Below are 26808 nucleotides of genomic sequence, written 5' to 3'. Positions count from 1 at the left end.
TTGTCTCTGTACCACTGTCAATTATGAGAATAATTTGTTTTGTAATGTCCCTTAAAGCAACGTTAATGTATTGCAGTATGAATGTAGATCAACAAAAATAATTTTTGAAAATGTAATGCAACTGGATAGACAAAATATTTACTCACGAAGCAGCAACAAGAGAACACACACATTATAAAGGTTATGGAAATTTGCAAGCTTTAGGATACAGTGGCTCCTTCTGGCAGAAGGCTTAAATGGGCAGGAAGAGGGGTGCAGAAAAAGGATTGGCAAGGTTTAGGAAATTGAGAGTGTTTGCAGAAGTTGCACAAAATCCTGGATTACGGGAGACTTACTGGACAGGAAGAGAAAGGGGACTGATTGTTGGGGACTGCATTGGACTAGACTTGAAAACCTGAGAGCTTACTGGTGGAAGATAGGGCAATTAGCAAGACAGACATTATGCAAACACTGTTTAGCCTTTTACACTGGTAGGACTACAAGTCATCAGTCACGATTAATGGACATACTCACACACTGGCAACACTGGATCCTGTTTCAGAGCATGTTCTACAACATCACAGTCATGATTTCAGTGCGTGTTTCACCATACGTGCCATCTGGATTCTTTTCCCATATATTTGCTTCTCAGAACTCCATAGGTGGCAACTGACATTACAACATGTCCTTGGTTCTCACCATAATTTCTTCGTCTCAGCATTTATCTATGTAACCATTCCGTTCTTCACTCCCTTTTAGTTTTCTATACCTTTCATTTTCTGATTTGTTTACTTTTACCCACGCCTACCTGCACCACATACAGTGCACTTAGCTTTCTACTCTTATTAACTCTATCTTCCACCTCTAAGCTCTCAGGTTTTCAAATATCATCTGGTGCAGTCCCAACAATTAGTCTTTCCTTCTCATCCCATCTGGTAAGTCTTCCCTGACTTTGGTTCTGGGCAACTTTTTCAAACTATCACCATTTCCTAAACCTCACCAGCCCTTTTTATTCATCCCTCTTCCTTCCACTTCATTCCTTCTGCCATAAGAAGGAGCCACTGGCTACAAAAGCTTGCAAATTTCAATGTGTATTCTCTTGCTGCCACTTCTTGACTAGGTTTTCTTATCCATCCATGTTGCAGTATGGATGTAGATTTTTAGGTTAACAGTGCAATTACCTTAACAGTGAACTGGAAAAAAATTGATCAGTGAAAAGTGTACAGCATTGGACACATTTTATGAGAGGTTATTAACAATACCAGAAGATATAAAACATGGTTTACTTCACAAGTCCAGATTATAACTTCTTTTAAAGACTTAAAGACTAACGTTCCATTACATGTAGTCCAGATGTGTGAAGCACGTAAATGTGCATACAGAAATGAGATAAATTAGATATTGAAATGTAGTTTACAATAATTACTTGATATGGTTTTGAAAACAAATTGAAATTTATAATGTATAAGTGTGTCTGGCCTTAATCACAACTGAATCACCTCTCAACTGCAGAAAACAAAGAATACAACCATATCAGTTACTCCCAATGAATGGAAGACTCTCTGTTATTAGCACCACACTTTAAATTATAGTGCTATATGTGGTCAACAGCACACAGTATAGATGACATTATGGTTATTATGTAGCCAAATGCCAAAAATGGTTATTTATATCTTACACTGTGATGCATGCAACACATTCTAATACAATTAAAATAGAAATATTTTCAAATACAAAACACTAATGCAATAATCAAAGTCACTGTTCCTCTATTATGCCCAGTAACCATATACAAAGTGAGATTTAGGAGAAAGAGAAGGGTGAATTGGGGAAAGGAATGAGCTGGTATTTGAGGAATTACACATCCAAATATATTATGTCTACTAAAATGTTTTGTTGGTAGAGGATGCAATAGACATGTATGCAGAAAATATCAAAATTCAGGGTGGATATAAAGACGCTTTCTTCATGTGGCAAAGTCTTAATATCTGTTTTCCTGCAACTCTATCCTGTTCAATGATCACCACTTACCAAAAAAAGGTACCTTTTTTTCAGTACTGCCCCATTCCAGAATGTAGCACAATTGGAGGAACCAATTACAATTTCCTTTCCACTAATTGCCCCCCCCCCCCCCCCCAAAAGGAACTCCAGCTTAAAATCTACAAACACAAAGTTATAACAATGTTTCAACTACATTATCAGAGTTCACTTTACTTTGGGCTGCGTGTTACAACACATTGCTGGCCTTAAGTATGTCTAAGGTGATATGTGATACATTTAAAGATACGGAAATGCAAAAAGAAACAACTAAAATTTTCAAGTGACAAAAAGACATGTAGTACAATCCTAAAATTTGTATTTGGCTACTATAAGATACACCAGCAACCAACTGGCTTTGTACACTGCCCTGTCTTGCTCCATTATGAATAAATACAGTACGAGAGCTAAAGTTTTAATTACAAATCAGCTGCAATACAGGATTTCATCAACTGACACTGAATGAATAAAACTGTATATCTCATATTAACAAACACACAATTCAAGTTTCAAAAATACAAGGAACTTGACACATATAATTCAAACATTCTTAAAATGTTTTACATTTAATATTATTTACTTCATTGTAATATATACTATATCTCTGTTTCTGGTGGATTGTCTTGTAACCACTGAGATGATTTATTGGTGGTTCCCTCATTTCTATGTATTATCTCTTCTGTGCTTGATAGTGAGTGAGATCTTGGAGAATGCACAAGCACTGCCGTTCCAGGCCTGCTGCAATTGCTATTCCACAATTTACTGGTTTCCTGGTGAGATGATCTGCCTGTATACAATACAGGTTCATATGCTGTAGCATTATCTAATAAGATATTACTTGAACCTAGCTGCATACGCATTGAACACAAACGAGGTCCTGGAAGCACAGAATTATCTAAATGTTTGTCTTTAGGCTTAGAAGAATTTAGAAAAGTGAGCTTACTTATGCTGGTTTCTGTAGGCTTCACCATTCCAGGGAATGGCACTTGGCTAACACACTTTTCAGAGGTGGAATATGGTATTAATTTCTCACATTCATTTAAATCTCTTGTTCCCTCTGAACAACTGCTGCTATGTTCATCATTATTTATGTAACTTTTACCATCCCAACTATTCACTTTTGTTCCAGAATTCTCAGAGGCGTTTCTTACCTGACAAACTTGCGCTCTATTTACAAGATCTCCATTACTTTTAGTCCTAACTGTAGCAGATGTATCACTCTTGCCGTCACTAACTACTTCAAGATCTATAGTACAATTCTGAACACCTTTAATATTATTTACACTGTGTTTTACATAATTATGATAACAATTCTGTTTCGAATTTTCACTAGCATCTATATTCGAAAAATCTACTGATTTTAGTTCAGGAGAACTGTTGTTTATTCTGTTGTTGACAGAAGATGTCTGTTTATTACCAAGACCATTTCTCAACATTTCGTCCAATTCACTATATGATTTACGACTTTCTTCTTTTTTCTCACTTGTGAAACCATTCACTGCAGGAACTGAACTGCCAACAGTAATCACAGGTTTTGGGATTTGAGGGTAAAAGCTTTCAGTTGATTTACTTTTCTTGTAACTTCCACTAAGTGGAACACAAGTAACATCACTACTAACAGTCTTGCGTGTTGATGTACTCAGTCTGGAACTGTCAATTTTGATACCCAACCTAGTAGGATTAGTTCCCGAGCTATTACTAGAAGCATAGCTACTGTCAATTTCATTCTGCCTCACTTGGCTACTGCGACTAACAGTTTCACCAGTTCTTGTAGCAATTACATCAACATACCTTACAAGGCCCTGGCTAGCCCTGTTGGTGGCATCAATGACAGTTTTTCCCAAGTCCGCACACTGCCCACACCACAAGCATGGAAAATCAACCTGAATAGTAACATCACTGCCTTTCATATAATTTTCCACAATCCGTCCACTTTGTGAATGGCACTGACAACTTTCACAATGTCTTATCTGTTGACGCTCCCGCTGCCGTTCTTCCAGAACCTTTGCCATTATTGCTGCAGAAACGCTGTCCACTGGTGGCTGTGCTGTTTCTGTCCCTTCATCGGTGCTGTCATCACTCTCTGTTGGCAGAGATAGTAGTCATTACACGCACACAAATCTAAAATTAAGTAACTAATAATAAAATATCCATTTACAGCCTGAAATAAACAAGTAGGTTAACTACAGTCCTCAGTTTAAACAAGGTCAATCAAAGATTTGTTTTCACACAAGTATGGCTAACAAACACAAACTACATCATCAAAGGCAGGGCCATATATGAAAGCATGTCATTTATTAGTTGAATGACCAACATCAAACTGAAAAACAGATAGTGACAAATGAACTGTCCACCTTGAGGATATCCAGTACCCAAGTTGTTAGAAATAATGAACAGCGTGATTTAAAGGAGCCGAGTGCATGGTAGATTACCTGGCCCAACTGGATCATCGTACTTAGCAATAACTTCCCCCGAGAGGGGGGAGTGGGGGCCGGGAGAGTAGTGGGACCCGAGAGAGCGGTAGGGGGGGCGGGGCGAGAGAGCGGTAGGGGGGGCGGGGCGAGAGAGCGGTAGGGGGGGCGGGGCGAGAGAGCGGTAGGGGGGGCGGGGCGAGAGAGCGGTAGGGGGGGGCGGGGCGGGGCGAGAGAGCGGTAGGGGGGGGCGGGGCGGGGCGAGAGAGCGGTAGGGGGGGGCGGGGCGGGTCGAGAGAGCGGTAGGGGGGGGGGCGGGGCGAGAGAGCGGTAGGGGGGGGGGGGCGAGAGAGCGGTAGGGGGGGGGCGAGAGAGCGGCAGGGGGGGGGGGCGAGAGAGCGGTAGGGGGGGGGGCGGGGCGAGAGAGCGGTAGGGGGGGGGGGGCGGGGCGAGAGAGCGGTAGGGGGGGCGGGGCGAGAGAGCGGTAGGGGGGGCGGGGCGATCATCACCAAACAACGCCATCTGCCCGAAACTTTGTGAACTTTTTTTTTTTTTTTTTTTTTTTTTTTCCTAATAAAACCCCATGTCATTCCAAGTATGTGTCGATTTTTACCTCTCTATCTACATTATTCTGCAGTTTATTAAGTTTTCAAATTTATACTGACTTTTTGATCACCCGGTATATGAGGAACAACAGTGGATTTAAGATTGAGCCTTGAGGAATCCCATTATGTGATTTCTCCCTAGTCACAAACAACAATCTCCCTGGACTACATTGATTGAATTACTAAGTACAACTTTCAACATTCTTTTGGTTGATATGGCATTATCCATTGTTGGCTATACCATCAGTCCCATAAAACTTCAATTTATCCAGGAGAATACTGTGATTTACACAGTCAAATGCCTTAGATAGAATGCAGACAATACCAAACAACACTATTTTATTACAGTAGTTGCAAAACTTGATGAGTAGCTTTCTCAGTTGAGCAACTCTTCTAAAATCCAAATTATTGTACCTCAGGTGAGGTACTATTCTACAATACATTACATCCTCATGATGAAAAGGCTCAAATAAATTTTGGAAACCAGGATGATGGGGTTTCACTCTGAAACACATACCGCAAATAAAAACCTAAAAGACAAAAGGCAGCTCATAGATTTTTATTCATATATACCATACACAGTGTCTTGAAAGGAGGGTATAAGATGAACACCAACAAAAGCAAAACGAGGATAATGGAATGTAGTTGAATTAAGTCGGGTGATGCTGAGGGAATTAGATTAGAAAATCAGTCACTTAAAGTAGTAAAGGAGTTTTGCTGTTTGGGGAGCAAAATAACTGCTGATGGTCGAAGTAGAGAGGATATAAAATGTAGACTGGCAATGGCAAGGAACGCATTTCTGAAGAAGAGAAATTTGTTAACATCGAGTATAGATTTAAGTGTCAGGAAGTCGTTTCTGAAAGTATTTGTATGGAGTGTAGCCATGTATGGAAGTGAAACATGGATGATAAACAGTTTGGACAAGAAGAGAATAGAAGCTTTCGAAATGTGGTGCTACAGAAGAATGCTGAAGATTAGATGGGTAGATCACATAACTAATGAAGAGGTATTGAATAGAGTTGGGGAGAAGAGGAGTTTGTGGCACAACTTGACTAGAAGAAGGGATCGGTTGGTAGGACATGTTCTGAGGCATCAAGGGATTATCAATTTAGTATTGGAGGGCAGCGTGGAGAGTAAAAATTGCAGAGGGAGACCAAGAGATGAATACACTAAGCAGATTCTGCAGGATGTAGGTTGCAGTAGGTACTGGGAGATGAAAAAGCTTGCACATGATAGAGTACCATGGAGAGCTGCATCAAACCAGTCTCAGGACTGAAGACCACAACAACAACAACTGTCCACTGTGTGTGTTATGTTACGTGAAACCATTATGGGTTTGTTAAAAAATAATTATTTGTGTATTTCTTTCCAGCAGCAGTTTTCTTTTGTCTATATCAGTACTTATTCCTTATTTTATCCCTCTACTGTAACATCTTTGAACTGTAGCTGGCAAATTGCTTACTGATTACTGTCTTGATATCCCAATACACCTGAAACATTTTCTATTCTCATTGTTAAGCTTCATCCTTATATCTGCTGCACGTCTCCTTATAAGGAATTCGATATGCCACCCCATTTTATACCTCCTCCATTTTTTTCCTCTTTTCTCTCTCAAAGAATCCACCTGTTGTTTAAAAGTTATGTTTTTTTCTCAAGTATATTAAGTTCCTATTTTCTGTACCAGGCATTGCATCTCCTGAATGTCAATAATGTCCCATGTAACTGTCTTTTTGAAACACAGATTACAATTACTACAAAGCTGACAAACTTTTTCATGCTAAAGGAAAAGTGAATTTTTAATGTGACAACAGTTTTCCTTCTCATTTCACCCCTGTCACCTTTCAACATGTTTCATTTTTTTTACTGGCTCCCAAATACAAAATACTGTTATCAAATATTTTATACCGAGTTACTGCTCATAAACACAGCTCAATTTTGTATTAAGTGCAATGCAGTAGGAGGGATTTGTGACTATGAGATTTTCTGCCTTCTCTTTCTTGGAACAAATAAAATGAGCTCTGCTTCAGCTTATATGACTGTCACAAAAAATGGTAATTTAAATATAATAAAACAGCTACTGCTCTCTTTAACATAGTAATAAAAAATATTAACACAATGTTTGTATGTCAAGCTTTTAAGTATTGAAGTTCAGCCCTCATTGTTAAGGTAGAATAAAAATACTGTTTAAAATATGGAAGACTCTATGAAAACCACAAATGAGTACACTAGGTGATCACTTCCTTTACTTGCTCCTCTGCCCCTAACTCTCCCCCTCCCCCCCACTGCCATCTACATGATTATGCACCTAATGTAGGTATGTTCTGATATCCACTACTCACTCTTTTTTCTTGCTCTGGAAAATGAAACTGTGGTTTTCAACAACTGAAAGTAATAGTTTATACTGATTAGATATCACATTTTCAATCCTGCTCTGCCTAAATAAGTTTAGCTGTTTCAGAAAATAAATATGAATTCTCTGTGCCCAATTTGGCTAGTAATTCTGAGTGTTGAAACTTCTCAGAAGAAAATGTGTGTTCTTACTGAGAATATAGCTTTATACTTTTTGACTGTGGTGCTAGAAAAGGTTACCAGTTCATCAAGAAGTTATTATCTGTGCTACAAAAGATAATTAATGAAATAAATACTGATATATGTGAGCTTCATGCTGGCAGTCGTCTCAGAATTCCTCAGTTCTTAAACTGCAGCTGCCAAAACTTCAAAGCTACATGTCTTTTCGCACAATATATCTCTTCTTTTTGTGTCCTTTCAACAGCAGAACCATTAACAGGATATCAATCACATTTAAATTACTATTACCTCAAGATATTAAAACTCTACCAGGATTCAAGTTGCAGTTATGCCAATGAACTGTCAGTGAGGCTTAATACTGTCTGGGAGGAGACAGCAGTCTTGATGTGGTTTACTAAATAAAAATATCTTAAAGAAAAAATGTTTAATGCCGGGACTGAAAATGTTTCTATTACAATTTTTGAATTACGTATTGTCATTGTCTTGTTACTGACAAACGCATGTCACTGCATGACTACTGCTAATGACACCTTTCAATGGATATTTACCACTCTTTTGCATTTTGGACGATTTGAAGATGGCTGCAAATAGCAACCGAAACTAGATGTCAAACTTTAATTGCAATAGCAAAATCTGCAATTCAGGCTTTACAAGTTTTTCACTCCAAAAAAACTATTGAATTAAAGTGTTACAAATGCATGCTTATAAAAACATAAGGACACTCAAAAATCAATGTGACTGCTCTCTTATTCTCCGTCAGTAATGTTTTATCACCCTAATAGCATTTAATTTGTATGAAGACTCACCACTAACATTCTTGTTGACAGAATAAACCATAGAAGTTGGTGGGGAAGAGGGTATAGGCACTTTGATGGTCTTCATTTCCATTTTAATAGGAGCTGAATTACTGTCAGGGGCTCTTCTTCTTCCACACATGTATATATATGAAAGGACTTTCTGCTGTAAATCTGCTGGAAGCTGCAGAAAGAACATTAAATTTCAGTGTCTGGTCTTTTTGGATATGTCTAATGTCACTTTATTTAGTCAAGTTCTGGTCCAACAGTAATTAAATGCTTTTATTCCAACTTAATACAAACAAAACTGTAAATTCAGATTTTTTACTTGACATTTACACAAGCATTACACATCATAAATTAAATATTTAAACTACAGTGTTGCACAGGCATAAAATGTTGCAGAGAACAGAAAACACAAATAAAACAATACATTCACTATTGTAAAATAGTAAATTACTGATGTCATCAAATACCTCTGAGACAGCCATTGTTACAGTGGTTACCCATTGCACACATGGTTAAGTCTCTCTTCTTCCTCCTCCTCCTCCTCCTCCTACAAGGTAGGTATCTGTCAGCTGGGTTCTGAATGACATAGCCCACTGTCTAACCTCACCAATGTAACTCCTTTCTCCTCCCTGAAGAAGGAACTTTTAGTTTTGGAAGCCGTGAGTGCTGTTACATATGTTGTTGTGTTTCTGTTGGCTGTACTGGGAAGTGTGCCTTTTGCAGACAGGTAAAGGCCAGACCATCTGTTCTTCATGAAAATATCTAATTATCATTTCCTATCAGTAGCTGGTAAGTCAAGTAAAATTCAACCAACTAGCATAACATTTACAAGTTGGTGGACCAGGTCAGATACGCTTAAGCGTCTTGATCCACCAGCTTGTACACGTTCTTAGAGTTGGTCAACTACAAGAAAAAAAAGATATTAAATCAGTTATGTGACTGGTGATCACTTGGGCATGATGAAATATCAGAGAGGATTATGAAGATCAGTGCATCATACTTCAATGTTGTACTAGATCTCCTGTGTAATGTATTGTATGCATAGTAAGATTCCAGACAGACTGTAATACTCATTGCTCTCTCTTTCTATATTCTTTCTATTTATGAGGGCTGCAGATGATGGGTACTTGCTTCCATTGGACTTGCTATTTCATTATTTTGTATGGGGGTCACTACTACTATCTTTACATCACTGCTTAAAGGAAGGTGACGTAAGCCATTTGTTGGCAAAAGCATAGATTTTGCCCTGTGTTTCTTAGTTGGAGTTAGCATTTGCCTAGATAGATAAGGCAATGATCTAAAACTACACACACAGACTGGCCAGCTTGTGTACCAGATCAACCATCATTTGTTAACCAAAATCACTTTTCACTCTGCAGTGGAGTGTGCACTGAAATAAACTTCATGACAGATTAAAACTGAGTGCCAGATGAACTCGAACCCAGTTTCAGCAATATATTTGGTGAAAACTTAAATCATATGAGCATAAACAATCTTGGAATAAAGGTAACAACCCACAGAATAGTAGACACACTGAGTCATCAACATGCACCTAAATGAGTCAGGGGACTTTGTTATCTTTAAAACGAATCCTGTTTTTCATCACTACACTGAAATTCACATCCAAATGCTTGGCAGAAGGTTCATGGAACTTCTTTCAGACTATTTCTTGACTGTTCCACTCTCTAACAGTGCGTAGGAAAAATGAACACTTAAATTTTTCCATGCAAGCTGTCATTTCTCCTATTTTATTATGATAGTCATTTCTCCCTATGTAGAAGGGAGTCAATAAAATATTATCGTACCCAGAGGAGAAAGATGGTGATTGAAATTCTGTAAAAGATCTCACCACAATGAAAGACACCTTTCTTTTCATGATCGCCACCCCAAACTGCTTGTCGTATCAGTGTCATTCTCTCCCCTATTTCTTGATAACAGAAAACGAGCTGTCCTCCTTAGAACTTTTTCAACGTCCTCTATTACTCTATCTGGTAAGCATCTCTTACTGTGCAGCAATACTTTAGTAAAAGAAGGACAAGCATAGTCCTCTTTAATAAATTTGTAGCGTCCTCCAAGTGTTCTGCCAATGAAATACAGTATTTAGCTCGCCTTCCAAACGAATTTTCCATGTGACTGCTTCAATCAAGTAATTTTTAATAGTAATCCCTAGGTGGTTAGTTGAATCAACAACCTATAAATTTGTATTATTTATCACGTAACCCAAATTTAATGGCTTATTTTTAGTACTCATGTGGAGGAAATCACACTTTTTATTGTTTAGTGTTAATTGGCACTTTCCATACCATATAGATGTCTTGTCTAAATCATTTTGCAATTCAGACTGATCTTCTGATGACTTTATTGGACATAATCAGCAAACAATCTAAGAGGGTTGATCACATTACCATTGAGTTGTTTATAAAGATTAGAAACAGCAGGGAGCCTATAACATTTCCTTGGGAACGCCACACACCACTTCTGTTTCACTCAATTACTTATCTTCGATTATTACAAACTGTGTCCTTTTTGACAGAGAATTATGAATATAGGGACATAACTGATATAATACTCCTTATGCATGTAATTTGATTAGAAGCCACTTGCTAGATATCAAAGGCCTAGAAATATGGAATCACCTTAAGATTTAATGATAATTAATTGAAACCCTCAGCTGGCGACAGGTGGTGTTGATATATCTTGATGGGGACAGCTGAAAATGTGTGCCCCGACTGGGATTCGAACCTGGGATCTCCTGCTTGCATGGCAGACACTCTATCCATGTGAGCCACTGAGGACACAGATGATTAGCGCGACTGCAGGGACTTATCCCTTGCACGCTTCCCGTGAGACCCACATTCCCAACTGTCCACAATCTATATACGTAATGTACCTAATAGATATTTGCCCATCCACTCATTACTCGCGCACACTAAGGTGATGATTCCTGTAAGAGTTCGGGCAACCTGTGCGCATTTGCACAGACAAAGGTCAATGGCCGGGTAGCCTTTAACTAAATATGAAGATATTAACTGCTCTCGAAAGAACAGAAACCATTGATGACCGTGCAGCTTCTCTAGAATAAATGATAATTAAGTGAAACCTTCAGCTGGATGGGCAAATATCTATTAGGTACATTACGTATGTAGACTGTGGAAAGTTGGGAATGTGGGTCTCACAGGAAGCATGCGAGGGATAAGTCCCTGCAGTCGCACTATTCATCTGTATCCTCGGTGGCACAGATGGATAGAGCTTCTGCCATGTAAGCAGGAGATCCTAGGTTCGAGTCCCGGTTGGGGCACACATTTTCAGCTGTTCCCATCGAGGTATATCAAAACCTGTTGGCAGTTGAGGGTTTCAATTAATTATCATTTATTCTAGAGAAGCTGCATGGTCATCAATGGTATCTGTTCTTTTGAGAGCAGTTACTATCTTCATATATAGTTATAGGCTACCCGGCCATTTACTTTCATCTGTGCAAATACGCACAGGTTGCCCCAACTATTACAAATCATCACCTTAGTGTGTGTGAGTAATGAGTGGATGGGAGAATATCTATTAGGTACATTACGTATGTAGACTGTGGAAAGTTGGGAATGTGGGTCTCACGGGAAGCGTGCAAGGGATAAGTCCCTGCAGTCGCACTATTCATCTGTGTCCTCGGTGGCTTAGATGGATAGAGCTTCTGCCATGTAAGCAGGAGATCCTAGGTTCGAGTCCCGGTTGGGTACACATTTTCAGCTGTTCCCAATGAGGTATATCAACAACACCTGTCGACAGCTGAGGATTTCAATTAATTATCATTTATTCTAGAGAAGCTGCATGGTCATCAATGGTATCTGTTCTTTCAAGAGCAGTTACTATTGTCATATAAACTTAAGATTGCATGTTGATAGCACTCATTACTTTGTGTGAATATAGGGCCAATGGTGTATTTGCAAGAACTTTGTTTCCTAAATCTATGCTGACTACATGTCAATGTTCGAACTGAGTATATGTTCCTAAATCTTCCTGCAAACTGATGTCAGTGATATTTGTACACAATTCAACAGATTGCTTTTATTTCTTTTCTCATTTATTGACATGACTTGTGTAACTTTGGTATGGATCTTTCACTGAGCAAGTAGTTGTGTACGATCTTTAAATATGGAGCAATTACGTCAGCATATTCTGAAAGAATATCTCATTGGTATGCCGTATGGATTGGAAGACTTGCCTTTAGTAACTGACTTAAGCTTCTTTACTACAATGACAGTATCTGCTTCTAAGTTACTCATGTTGGCAGCTGTTCTTGATTTGAATTCTATAATGTTTACTGCATCTTCTTTGCTGAATTTTGGGAAGCTATGTTTAATACATCAACTTTAGCTGGGGGAACAGAGAGGAGGAATGTCTGAGCTCCTCTATGGCCATAGTTTCTTAGCAAATTAGGGAATGGAAAGCAGCTAGCTGCGTGGAATGTACGTAGAATATGCTGTCCTGTTTGCCCAGGATAGACTTTTATACTCACTTCCACCACATGGGTGATCACCAAGTCTTGGAACACAGGGCCCATTTAGGCAAAGGAGGCTGAACATGTGTCCTCTACTGAAGTCCTCATATAATGCATCTTTACAGGAAATACACCGTAAAAACTGAATAAACAAGGAGATTCTGCAACTATGTACTGATTTTTCTTACAATGTTGTTAGGATAAGAGCACAAAGTGACTGTTTCTTCAAATGTAGTACCCTGCCTATACAACAGAGAAAAAGCATATTCTCAGGCATGTGAGATTGGTCTTAGTAAGGGAAAGAAATTAACACATATCTACAAACTCTGCTAACTATCACCTCCATATTGCCTCTCGTTTGTGGGTCTGCATATGGAAACAGATAAATGCGAACACTTTCAGACTAGTGAGGGCTGCAGCCAGAAAAACACAATGAAACAATGCTAGTTCCCATGGGCACTTGAAATGTGCTTGCCAAGATGTTAATACAAATGGGAGAACACTGTCAGCTTTAAGGAGAAGGAACTGGATGAAATGACAAGTAGTAACAAAGGGAACCAGCAGAGTTCTCAGCACAGGCAAAATAATAAAGGCTAACATCTCTGTGGTAGACAAAGACAATGGTACACTATTAGTACAGGTACATGACCACAAATGAAAAAATGAAATACTACTGTGAGATCCGTCTTACAAGAAATGACCGAATGAATCTACACCAGCTGTTGGTTGGTTAGTTGGTTTAAAGGCAGGAGAAGGGGCCAAACTACGAGGTCATCGGTCCCTTGTTCCTAATAAAACAATGCCACAAGGGTGAGAATAAAAACGGACGAAACGTATAACACAAAACGGAAACAAAGGAAAAGCCACAAGAATGAAGGGAAGGCAACAAATACTAAAAGGAACAAAAGAGGACACAAAAACAACAGAGAGATGCTAGAAACAGAAGGGAGTAAAACATGAGAGCAGATTACAGTGGCTAGCCAACCATGAGAATAAAAGGGGAAAGCCAGCCACTCTGCAACACATTAAAATCTCCACCCTAAAAGCACTAGGGTGGAGGTCACGGAGGGACAAAGGACATGCATAAAACCTACATTGAAGTGTAAAACCCACTCTCATGGATAAAACGTAAGCTGCTGTGGAGGCACTGTCACCCAGCACCGAAGGCAGGGTGCTGGGAAAGTTAAAAGTCTGCCACAGAGCAGCTAAAAGTGGGCAGTCCAGCAACAGGTGGACAACTGTCATTTAGGAGCCACAGCGACACTGAGGTGGGTCCTCGCGACGGAGTAGGTAACCATGTGTTAGCCATGTATGGCCAATGCAGAGCCGGCAGAGGACAACTGATTCCCTGCGGGAGGCCTGCATGGAAGACTTCCACACATTCATAGTCTCCTTAATGACAAGCAGTTTGTTGTGTGTGCTGTTATGCCATACTGTCTCCCAAAGCCAGAAAACTCTGGTGTAAGACAAAATGCAGGTCAGCTTTGGAGAAGCCTATCTTCAGAAGCGGTTTCCGAGTCGCCTGTTTAGCCAGCCTGTCGGCAAGTTCGTTGCCGTTGATTCAGACGTGTCCTGGGGTCCACACAAACACCACGGAACAGCAGGACTGTTCCAGGGCATATGTGGACTTCTGAATGGATGCTACCAGAGGTTGCCAAGGGTAGCACTGGTCGATAGCTTGTAGGCTGCTCAATGAGTCAGTACACAGGAGAAATGACTCGCCAGGGCATGAGCGGATGTACTCAAGAGCATGAGTAATGGCCGCCAGCTCTGCAGTGACAACACTGCAGCCAACTGGCAAGGAGTGCTGCTCAATATGTCCTCCATGAACATATGCGAAGCCTACCCGACCATCAGCCATTGAGCCATTGGTGTAAACCACTTCAGAGCCCCGGAACATGTCAAGGATCGAGAGGAAGTGACAGCAGAGAACGGCAAGGTCAACGGAGTCCTTACGGCCATGCAAAAGATCCACACAAAGCTGCGGCCAAGGTGTACACCATGGAGGGGTACGTGAATGGACCGCAAGTAGAGGTGGTAAAGGGAAGGACTCCAGTTCGGAGAGAAGGGACCGCACGAGAACCTCAATCGTTAGCGCTAATCTGGGCCACTGATGCAGATGGACTGCCACGGGTGGTAAAAGGAGACGGTAATTCAAATGCTCAGGAGAATTGTTATTGATCAGGCAATGGAGGGCATTTAGGTGCTACCAGAACTTCTGCTTAAGCTGACAAAGATGAGGGAGCCAAGTCAATTGAGCATCAAAAACCAGTCCTAGGAATTGATATGTCTCCAGTACAGAGAGTGGATCATCATTAAGATGAAGTGTGGGTTCCGGATGAATGGTACGACGCCGACAGAATTGCGTAACACATGACTTTGTGGCTGCAAACTGGAAGCTGTTGGCGAGAGCCCATGACTGCGCCTTGTGGATGGCTCCCTGGAGGCGCCGCTCAGCAGCAACAGTATTGGAGCAGCAGCACGAAATGCAGAAGTCGTCTGCATACAGAGAAGGTAAGACGAGGGCCTGACAGCTGCTGCTAGACCATTAATGGCAATTAAAAATAGAGATACACTCAATACAGAGCCCTGTGGGACTCCATGCTCCTGGATATGGATGGAACTATGGGAGTCACCAACTTGGACACAGAAAGTATGGAGTGACAGGAAGTTTTGGATAAAAATCGGGAGTGGTCCCCGGAGACCCCACTCATACAATGTGGCAAGGATATGACGTCGCCAAGTTGTGTCGTTTGCCAAGTTGTGTCGTATGCTTTACGTAAGTAAAAAAAGACAGCAATCAGGTGTTGCCATCTGGGAAAGGCTGTTCGGATGGCAGACTCGATGGACACAAGATTATCAGTGGTAGAGCGACCCTGGCGGAAGCCGGCCTGACATGGAGCCAGAAAGCCACATGACTCCAGGACCAAACCCAACTGCTGACATACCATACGTTCCAGCAGCTTACAAAGGACGTTGGAGAGGCTGATGGGCTGATAGCTATCCACATCAAGTGGGCTTTTACTGGGTTTGAGCACCGGAAAGATGGTGCTCTCCCATCATTGTGATGGAAAGATGCCATCGCACAAGATCCGGTTGAAGATGATGATAAGATGTCGCTTGTAGTCAGATGAGAGATGTTTAATCATGTGGCTGTGGATGCGATCAGGCCCAGGAGCTGTATCAGGGCAATGTGCAACGGCACTGAAGAGCTCCCACTCTGTAAGTGGGATATTATAGGATTCACTGCAGCGTGTAGTGAATGAGAGGACATTCCCTTCCAGCCGCCGTTTGAGTGTGCAAAAGGGTGGGGGTAAGTCTCCGACGCAGAGGCTCGAGCAAAGTGCTCAGCAAAGGACTCGGCAATCGTGTTTGTGTAGATAACACACCATTTATGGTGACACCGGGGACAGCTGTTGAGGCCTGGCACCCGAAAAGATGTTTGATCTTTGTCCAGACTTGGGAAGGTGATGTGTGGCACCCAAAGGTGGAGACTTTATCTCTCCCAACACTCCTTCTTCCATTGTTTGATAAGGTGGCGAACATGGGCACGGAGCCATTTAAAGGCTATGAGGTGCCTTAATTGCTTCAGCAACTTCCGGCGACCACCAAGGGACTGCATTATGCCTTGGGCACTCTAAAGAGCGAGGGATCGTGTTTTCTGCCGAAGAAACAATTGTGCTAGTCACCTGCTCAACCATCACATCGATGTTACCATGTGGGGGAGATTCAGCGGTGACAGCAGAGGTTAAAGTTCCCCAGTCCGCCTTGTTCAAAACCCATCTGGGCAGGCGTCCGTGTGCCTGTCGCTGGGGCAATGAGAGGAATATGGGAACATGGTCACTACCACACAAGTTGTCATATGCTCTCCAGTGGATAGATGGGAGAAGTCCTGGGCTGCAAATTGATTAATCAATGCCCAAGTAACTACCATGAGCCACACTGAAATGTGTGGTGGACCCAGTATTTAAGAGGCAGAGGTCGAATTGCGACAGTAAAGTTTTGACATCTCTGCCTTAGCCAGTAAGCATGGTACCACCCCACAAGGGGTTATGGGCATTAAAATCTCCCACAAGTAGGAAAGGTTTAGGGAGTTGATCAATCAGCGCAGCTAATACATTCAGGAATACTACACCATCTGGAGGAAGATATACATTGCAGACAGTTATTTCCTGCGTCGTCCTTATTCTGACAGCCACAGCTTCAACAGGGGTTTGAAGGGGCACGTTCACTACAGACCGACTTTAGGACATAAACGCGAACTCCACCTGACACTCGATTATAGTCGCTACGGTTCCTGTAATATCTCTTATAGTCATGAAAGGCAGGGGTCTGCATTGCTGGGAACCAGGTTTCCTGGAGGGCAATGCAGATAGCAGGTGTGAAGGTTAACAGTTGCCATAGCTCAGCCAGGCAGTGGAAAAAGTGCTGCAATTCCACTGGAGGATCACATTGTGAGACTGGGAAGGCATTGAACATTCAATGTGGCAGTTTACGCCTCAGAGTCACCTGCTGCCACCACTTTATTGCCTGAGCAGTCTATATTCATTGTGTCTGAGGGTCTGGTGAGATCTAGGTCGTCAGCAGACGCCAAAATCTCCATGACCATCCTCAGCCACAGAGCCTGTAGGTAGCGGTGGTGTGGGTGCCATCGCAATTTCCTTGGTCTTAGGGGTTTTCTTTTTGGATTTTTCTCACTGCTCCTTGGGTTTGCCTGGCTAGGAGGAATTCACTGGCTCAGTCTCCGGGACAGAGGATGAACGTGAAGCCATACGACCAGCTGCTTTTGGGCTCTTCAGCCACTGGCGGGTGTCGTCTTTCCCACTAGAAAAAACCTGGGAAGGGAGTGACCCAAGGGATCCCTTCCTAGCGAGAGAAGCCGAAGAAGACTTATGCTTCTCCGGCTTAGAAGTGGGGACGGATGTCCCCAATGGTTAAGGAGGGAGGGGGGGGGGGGGCGGTGTTGCTCCCGAAGTAGGTGGGGTGCAGGAGAAACAGGGAGGGAAATGCCACCCACCATCAAGGGGGCAGGTGTAGTCTTCCGGCTCAGAGGTGACCTACACCAGCTGTTACGCTGAAGACTGTAACACCTGTTAAGATCTCAAGATTAGACAAGAAGGTTGTCACAATTTTGTAGAGTTCATATGGTTCTGTGGACTTCCAAAATTACAGAATGAATGGGCTCCATGATATCCAATAGTGAACAAAATAAATTTACTGATGTGTGGTACAGGCAAATAGCCAGCAAAGCTGCTGAATTTCTCATGCCCCATCTCCCTCACATGGAGAACTGAGAATTTCTTGCCAAAGTGTTCCAAGAGTTATCTCATAGTCAACTCTGATGTCAAGTCTTTACACAAGGTTACCATTAAAAAGGGGATCGTGCAGGATGGGGCTCACCGGTTTGGTTCAGTGAGAGTAGGAACAGGTAGACGCCCTTCCATGTTCCTGGACATCTCACCTGAGTAGGTCATGGGAAAAGAGAAAACACAGTCTAAACTTTTTCGAGTACAATGTGAGGGATTTTTAACAACAATGGTCAAGCAAGTGGCTTAGTGCAGTGTGGTCAAGCACATCTTTGCTGGCTCGGGTTTGATTCAAGTTGCTACCATGATTCCTTTCCTTTATCTTTTCTTGCCCCCCCCCCCCCCCCCAATGTTAAACTCTTACTTATAAAATTTAAATATATTCACACAATTCAATTTATATACGCAAAGTTAATATACTCAATTTATTTGCAATTACTTAAATTTAATTAATTAATATATTTACACAAGGATGGAAATTCCTGGATGTAGCACAAGCGGGAGGGGGGAGGGGGGGGGGCCGGAGGGAGTCAACCACTCTCACCTATAATGGACTGATGCATAGAGCACAGTAACACATCAATCAAAGTAGCTTTCCAGCACTAGCTCTTTTCCTAGCAAGACACCACTCTTGTCATGGCCACAGGAGCACGTGTTTGGGTATCTGTGTGATTGTGTGTTAACGAATGTACTACTGCTAGAAAAAAGAGCTAGTGCTCAAAAGATAGTGTGAATGCTGTTTTCTGTTATGTGTCACTGTTCTCCACACATCCATCCACTATCGGTGGGCAGTTGCCTTTCCCCTATTTTATGTATACGTGTTTAAACAGAAATGATATCAATATAATAGAAGGAAACATTCCACATGGGAAAAATTATATACAAAAACAAAGATGAGGTGACTTACCGAACGAAAGCACTGGCAGGTCGATAGACACACAAACAAACACAAACATACACACAAAATTCAAGCTTTCGCAACAAACTGTTGCCTCATCAGGAAAGAGGGAAGGAGAGGGGAAGACGAAAGGAAGTGGGTTTTAAGGGAGAGGGTAAGGAGTCATTCCAACCCCGGGAGCGGAAAGACTTACCTTAGGGGGAAAAAAGGACAGGTATACACTCGCACACACGCACATATCCATCCACACATACAGACACAAGCAGACATATATTGAAATATGTCTGCTTGTGTCTGTATGTGTGGATGGATATGTGCGTGTGTGCGAGTGTATACCTGTCCTTTTTTCCCCCTAAGGTAAGTCTTTCCGCTCCCGGGGTTGGAATGACTCCTTACCCTCTCCCTTAAAACCCACTTCCTTTCGTCTTCCCCTCTCCTTCCCTCTTTCCTGATGAGGCAACAGTTTGTTGCGAAAGCTTGAATTTTGTGTGTATGTTTGTGTTTGTTTGTGTGTCTATCGACCTGCCAGTGCTTTCATTCAGTAAGTCACCTCATCTTTGTTTTTATATATAATATTTAAACAGAAATTGTTTTAATTTATGATGGTCTGCGATTTCAACTATCCTTCAACAACAACAACATTCTGTTGTCGTCATATACCCATTCTCTCTTTTTCTTTGCACTCTTTCCTGAGTTCAGAGGACATGGTTCTGGCAGCTATTTCAAATCCTCTAAAGTCGGTCCTTACTACACTTGTTTTCTGATATTCTGTAATAGTCTCTATGGTTGTGAGCAGCATCTCACCATGTGGTAAGATCTTTCTAGCAGTGAAGTGATTGGTAAAAACATTGAAACTATAACTTCTAGTGAAGATTTAAAAACAAAAATTCAACAGTGCTTTTCATTATACTTTTTCAATTTTTAAAGACAAATGTATGATCACCAACAAGCCTCCTATATCAGTGGGCCGTCTATCAATATAACAATTGCAGAACAGGTTACTGAAATTATGAACTATAATTTCACAGTGAATGATGATGATTTGATACCATACACCAAACCTGACATGGTGTCCTTGGCCGAAAAGTCATAGGGTTTTCTGATGCTCACCCAAAAAGGGGGGGGGGGAGGGGGGAGGGAGAAAGATAATTATATGTGATGGGAAAAAATAGAAGATAGTGGCACCATAAGTGGTGAATGCAATTTTGTCAGCTCTGAAACATGGGAAATATTTCAGGATGCATGAGACACTTATGAATAAGTGATGAGAACATTAGAACGATGACAATGTCAGGGGGAAAGATGATAGTAACAGAAACTGAACCTGAGCTAGCAAACTGGTATTCAGCACACCTGTCAACTGTGCTATGCCACTTATTCGACCATTGTTGCTCAAAAATCCTTCACACTGTATTTGAAAATCCTTCACATTGTATTTGAAAATCTTTGGAGAGCATTTTCTCCTTTCCTATAGAACACTCAGGCGAGATATTCTGGGAACTTGAAAGGGGCTTCTATCTGCTTCTACTCACACAGTAGACAAATTGGTGAGCCCCATTCTGCACCCTCCCCTTGCAAGTATTTGTGGCACTACTGAAGAGTCACTTCACAAGAACACAGTCAAACTGTGTTGTCACTGCCCACTACAAGTTATTTATAGTGTGACGGCTATCAACAAATAGATGATATCAGTATGTGATTGACTCTAGAGTCTGTAATCGCCAACTTATATAGTATTTGGAAAAAAGAAAGGTGTCCTACATACCTACAGCAAATAGTACACAACAAACCAGAAAACTTATGCTGGCAAACAAACACTTGTTGGGATAACGGCCACTCTATACTATGATAGCCATTTGTTTGTTCGGCAGTGCAGGAGGTGTTCAATATGGTTACCACTCCTCCTTACATATCATTCAGACCACCACCTCAAAGAATTACATCTCATGTGAACACACATGGCTGCCCTCAGGTTTGGTCACATATGCGAGATACACGCCCCTGTAACATGTGCACCTTATTGATGGTTGTGGAATACACCAATGTCTTTAAATGTCCCCATAGCTATAAATCTCAGAGATTGTGTTCACATGAACAGACAGGTCATGCTAATGGACTAGCTAATTAAATGTTTGTGTTAAGTACTGTTGTACAAGACTTAAGAAATGTGGTTGTTCCCCATCGTGCATGAACCACAACCATTGCATTTCTGCAGGGGTAATGTTCTTCAATAGTGCAGGTAACGTGTTGTAAAAAAAGAGATAAACAACACTTGTTAATTTGCTAGTAAAGTGTATAGCTCAACGAATCACTCACTCACAATACCCGCCCACATACTGATACTAAGATGCCTTGCTTCCATGATCGCTCAAAGATTTGCATCTGCTCATATGTAGTTTGATGGAAATTTATTATCTCACTGTGTGAATCTTGCCTCACCTTTAAATAAAATGAAAGTTGTGAAATGCTGATTTTAGAATCCATTGGCAGAACATTAACCTGGCATGATGATCTTGTGACCCCAAGAGTTTGCACAAACTGTAAGTGATATCAATAAAGTGACCAATTGTGCAGAAATAACCATACAAGAGCACGGTTTACGGTTTCAGCAGGTCCAATTATTCACACACTTGTTTCAGGGTTATTCGCCTTCCATTGCAGCACTCGCTGCTCCATATCTTGCATGCAGTCTGTGTCCAGTCCATTGTGAGTGCCGGTCCTTGTGGAGAATAACACTGTTTCTTCAAGTTTCAGTTACAGCCCGCCAAACATTCTTTTTAGATGGAAAGTGGCCCTGAGGATGTCATCTGGCACATATGACACATGCCTATCAATTAGCAGTGCTAATTAAACCATAAAAGAATACCGTGAGAGGAATAACAGGAGTTCATTTCACTGTTTATGCTATTCACATTCCACAACAGTATCAGTCCTGTTCCAATGTCAACGTAACACTAACTTGATATGTATGAAATGGCTGATGCAGAAAACAGAGGACTAAGGAGGGAGGGGGGGGGGGGGAGGGAGGAAAGAGGAAGAAGGAGAGGGAGGGAGAGTCAATAAGAAATGAGCAATGAATGTCGACAGGAAGACAGCCTACAGCACTGACAAACAATTCTTGACCAAAGTAAAATTACTCATATCCCAACACGTATTTGTTTATGGGTATATGTTTACAGAACTACTTTTTATAGTTTTGAACAATACTATCCCTTATAAGAGTATGGGGGGCCTTTTTTTAAACATCATTCGATGGGGCACTTAGAGGAAACAATACTCAACCCTATGTGCCTGAAACCAAAAGATATGGGGTCAACACAACTGTAGCTTGATCACAGAGTGAAATGAAGTACAATTAATTCCCAGGTCACCTTAACAGCAGAAACAGGAACAAAGTTCACTTTGGAAGTGTGTGGCAAATGGAGGTGTGCCATTCTCGGGCTTTCTGATTCCTGGAGCTGCCTGTCTACAGAAGAGTTAACACACATGAACTTGAAACTGAAAACTAGCAGATACTACTATTAAGCACAGCCTAATACTAAAGTCACCACCCTGGCACACACTTCATATCCCATCTGTTACAAGAAATGTCTGCTTGCTGAGTTACAGCATCTGCACAAATTCTTCCACGAAGTGTTACTTGCTGATGTAAACTAAACATGCTCTTCAGGCAGGAGGACCATTCATCATTAAGACTGCCACCATAGTAAAACAAGTGTAACAATGACTGTACTTCCATCAACATTCTTATTTAAGTACATGGGAGGTTCAATCCAAGTTACACTAAGAGTAGGAATCCCTGGCATTTACAGCTTTGGGTGGAAGTGTGGCCACCAATACAGCACTAAAATACAATTCTTTATTTGACAGCAGATAAGAAGTGTTTGCTTCAGCTATGCACACAGCTCTATGAAGTGATATACCACAGTATCAACATATATTCAGTTTCAAACAGATGAAGCAGCTGTGTTTTGGCGATGGGTTGTGGAGCATTGTGGTCAAAAAGTTGGTGGAAATAAGGACAAGTTAATAAGGAAATCAGTTTTCACCTGAATTCCACAAGGATGGCTGCATTACCGCAGATTTGGCAAGAACAGTGGACAGTATGGACTGGCTATGTCAGGATTCAATGCCTGTTCCTGCATCTACCACATCCCCCACCACAAGCTGAAACACACACTTCTGAGGATACACGGTTTAGCCACCTCGTGATCCCTCTAGAGAAGAGAGATGTAGTGCAGGTTCTATGAAACATGACTTCTCACAAGATCCCTGGCATTTCTCCTGAAGATAATCAAGATAATCAGTAGAAAACTTGTCAAATGTTGCTTTAAGGTAACACTTGGATGAGAAGTCACGAAAATTCTTTTAGTCAGAAGGGTAGAAGATACTATTATCATACGTTTTCCTATAAATGAAGATGCAGTGACAAAATGATATTAGCACAAACCAAGATGCTGCATCTACGGCAAGGTAAGCTATGATTCTCCATCTAATATGTTACCTTAGTGAAAAATCTCTGGTAGTAGCATTTGTAAATTATAGGTGGAAACATCACCAACAATAAAAGTCTGAATTGGGCCTGGTGGCATGCTAAGATCGCAGACTGGTTAAGGCGACTTCACGGTAAGCAGGAAATCCAAGATTGAACCCTTCTGTTGCTACATATTCATTACGCTGTACATTCGCCACATTTAAACAGTTTGCACTGATATTATTTTATGCAACAACTCCATTCCCTCAGAGATGCTATTCCCACATATTCCATGGTTAGAACCTCTGGCAGTATTATTTGTAAATTTTAGGTAGAAAGATCAGTGACAATGAAAGTCTGAGTCAGGCTTGAAAACATACTCAGACAACCTAATGGTTAATGCAACTGCTCACAGTAAACAGACCTGGTTTCAAATCTCGGAGTGCCATACATTTTTCAAATGCCACAACATATTCACATATTCCAAGTCTTGTTTGAAACTAAGTGCCGCTGTCTTCACTTACATAAATGCTAATGTATATGGCAAAATCACAACTTTTCTCATGTTCATTACTGTGGCCTATCATGCTATATTCTGTGGTACAGATGTGTATTCGCAGAAGACAATATTAATGCAGAAAAGGAGACATCAGAATGATTTGCAGAGTCAGTCTGTGAACTTTATATACACGGTTGTAAAATCATCTATGAGATTAACACTGCCATCAATACATACATAAATTTTCCTGTTGGATTTATAACTAATTAATGGGCACATACAAAGTGAATGATTGGATATAGGCACTGAGTAGTGGCAAAAAAATTTATATGTTCAAATACCACTTTCTCATTCACTGTATGGAAGGATGAGCACCATCCTGCAGACTCTGTTTTTAGTAAGATTCTACCAAAATAGAAAATGAGAATATTAAATTTCATATTTTTATAATAAAGGCTGTAAACAACAACAGCAAAGCCAAAATGACAACACTCACACATTGTGTTTAATTTAAAAAAAAATTATTGTGGCTGACCACTGAAAGTCAAAATGGCAATAATATATACATGATGAAATATAAATTTCTTTATTAAGACAGAAGAGGCACCAAGCAGCAATTAATGAAAAATTGGTAATTGTCTTTTGCTATGCACTTGTTTGCTGCACAATGCCTTCTTCACTCAGTAAGTAGGGGTTTGTCCTAACACACTTAGATTTAGAGGTAAGGAATTATTAAGACTTGTACTCACAGAATCATATCTTTGTGGCACAAAATTGTTTGGTTTACACTGTAGCAACTGAATAGCAAGGTTCACATCATTCCTGTAACGTTCCTGAAATGGAAAAAATTAAAACTTTTTAACACTGTAAAACAAAAGTAACAATAAATATGGTGGTTGTGGTGAAGCCATTACAATGAATGACACGTACAGTGTCCAATGGAATTAAGGGATCAGTCAAGATATTCTGATACATCTTGGGGAGATCTAGGATAGATCTAGTCAGTATTATTACAGGAAACAAGGCTGTTTCACTCTCCAGACACATCAATTGAACAGATGGTTAATATATGAGGATTTGCTCATATGTTGTGTACTGGAAAACCAGTAGCCATTAAAGCACATACTCTCTGTTCACACTTGTACTTGTAAAAGTTGTGCAATGGCTCAGAATTGTGATTTAGTGGAATCTGTAACAGGATGAGCTACTGGCAGGACACAAGATGGTAAGTGACACTAGAGTATCAAAGTATAATTTCCCAATGGCTGACTTATTTTCAACCAGATATATCACTACATCTTGCTTGCAGCTCGTTACAAAAGCCTGCAGAATGTAACCAGATTCAGCAATACATACACACAAACAAGCTGTATTTACTATCACTCCAAAATCTCACTTTTGTGAGGTGGTATTTATATATACAGGCCCACAAAGTGCATTTCTTAAACACAACACTATCATAATGTTTGATGATGATGTTTGTAGATGAGAGAACAGTTTTGTCTTTGACACACTGCGATTTAGTGTTCAACCTGACAATCACATCTGGTGACAGTAGTGAATAAGCAATAAGCACTATATTTGTGGATGGAACATCTCTTTACTGTGTTTGCAGGTTGGAGAAGTAACAATGGTGGATGTGTGGATCTTCACATGACCTTTTGCTCTAAAAAGAGCGCTTTAATGTCCATTGGACTAAAGGCACCATTATTACAACATAAAAATCACCAAAGTACACAGACAAATGCTGTCAACAACCCTGTTGATTCTAACAATATGGCTTTTTTTGTTTGGGTTTGAAGAAAGTTCAGTAACTGACATTAACATTTTCAGCATTAATATTCATGTTTTCAGAGACTCTAAAATAGTCCAGTAAATCCCTTATTCTTGAGCAGCTGTAGTCGTACTTTTGACCAGACATTAGCTTCTTTATTCTTTGGCACCAGTATTACACAGTGATCATTTTGTTTTCCAGTATTCTGCATATAAGTATTTATGGAGTGCTGCATGACACTTGACACTGTAAAGTGTGTACATGCCCCCCCCCCCCCCCCCCATGTGCATGATTCAAATTGAGTAATTGTCCTTTGTAGCATTCAGCTTTCACCATTTTACCCAGCTGCAGCAGTTCATGGTACATCATACTGATCAGCATGCATTTTATCATGCATCTCAAAATTGTTGTCTTGGAATAATTGGAACTAACTTTTGCACCCTGTTTCTGATCAAGCACATTCTATATATGCTTTCACTAGAAAATAACAACTTTCTGCACCAAATTTCTTGAGATGAAAGCAGATGAGCAGCACTACGGGGAAAGGCTGGTTTGTGGGTATAAAATCCGACATGTACAATGCGCTAAATATGGAAGTCACATACAGCTCTCAATGCGCAATTAATGTTTCTACTTTTAAACAGGTCTTATATTACTGTCCGCTATGTTGCACTAGTACAGCTAATGTCCTCACTTTGTTGACAGTGAGAATTAATTCAAGCTCCCAATATAACTCCTATAAATTTTTTCAGCTAAACTTTGCCCAAAAATTTTAGTAGGGGTAGTAGATGCAACTTTTCATTACAAATGTCATATCCAACACTTTCAGGTTTGGGACCTATTTACACATCTCTTTAAAAAAGAACTTGTTGTTAATAAAAGTCAACAAGTAATTTGCAATTTTTTGTGATAGTGATAAAAAAATTAGTAAGGAGCTGCAAAAGGGGATTGAGACAACTCCAGTGAAAGCCAAGACTCAATGGTCAGCTTGCTAGATACATGCA

General features: G+C 40.8%; 1 protein-coding gene across 2 annotated transcripts in view; it reads right to left on the bottom strand.

Annotated features, from left to right (window-relative positions):
- Window positions 1-1246: 1246 nt before the first annotated feature.
- LOC124615982 overlaps window positions 1247-26808 on the bottom strand; it is a 123083-nt gene continuing 97521 nt past the window's right edge. For both annotated transcript variants that reach the window (XM_047144188.1, XM_047144186.1), the window contains exons 5-7: window positions 24780-24863; window positions 8368-8539; window positions 1247-4099 (exon numbers count right to left, since the gene is read on the bottom strand). In XM_047144188.1, the coding sequence (XP_047000144.1) occupies window positions 2613-4099; window positions 8368-8539; window positions 24780-24863 (1743 nt within the window). In that variant the 3' untranslated portion in view covers window positions 1247-2612. The remainder of the gene's footprint in view (window positions 4100-8367; window positions 8540-24779; window positions 24864-26808) is intronic.

This window comes from Schistocerca americana, chromosome 5, assembly GCF_021461395.2.
Source record: "Schistocerca americana isolate TAMUIC-IGC-003095 chromosome 5, iqSchAmer2.1, whole genome shotgun sequence".
NCBI lineage: Eukaryota > Metazoa > Arthropoda > Insecta > Orthoptera > Acrididae > Schistocerca > Schistocerca americana.
Note: the sequence above shows the minus strand (reverse complement) of the source record. Positions and strands in the feature narration are given on the sequence as shown.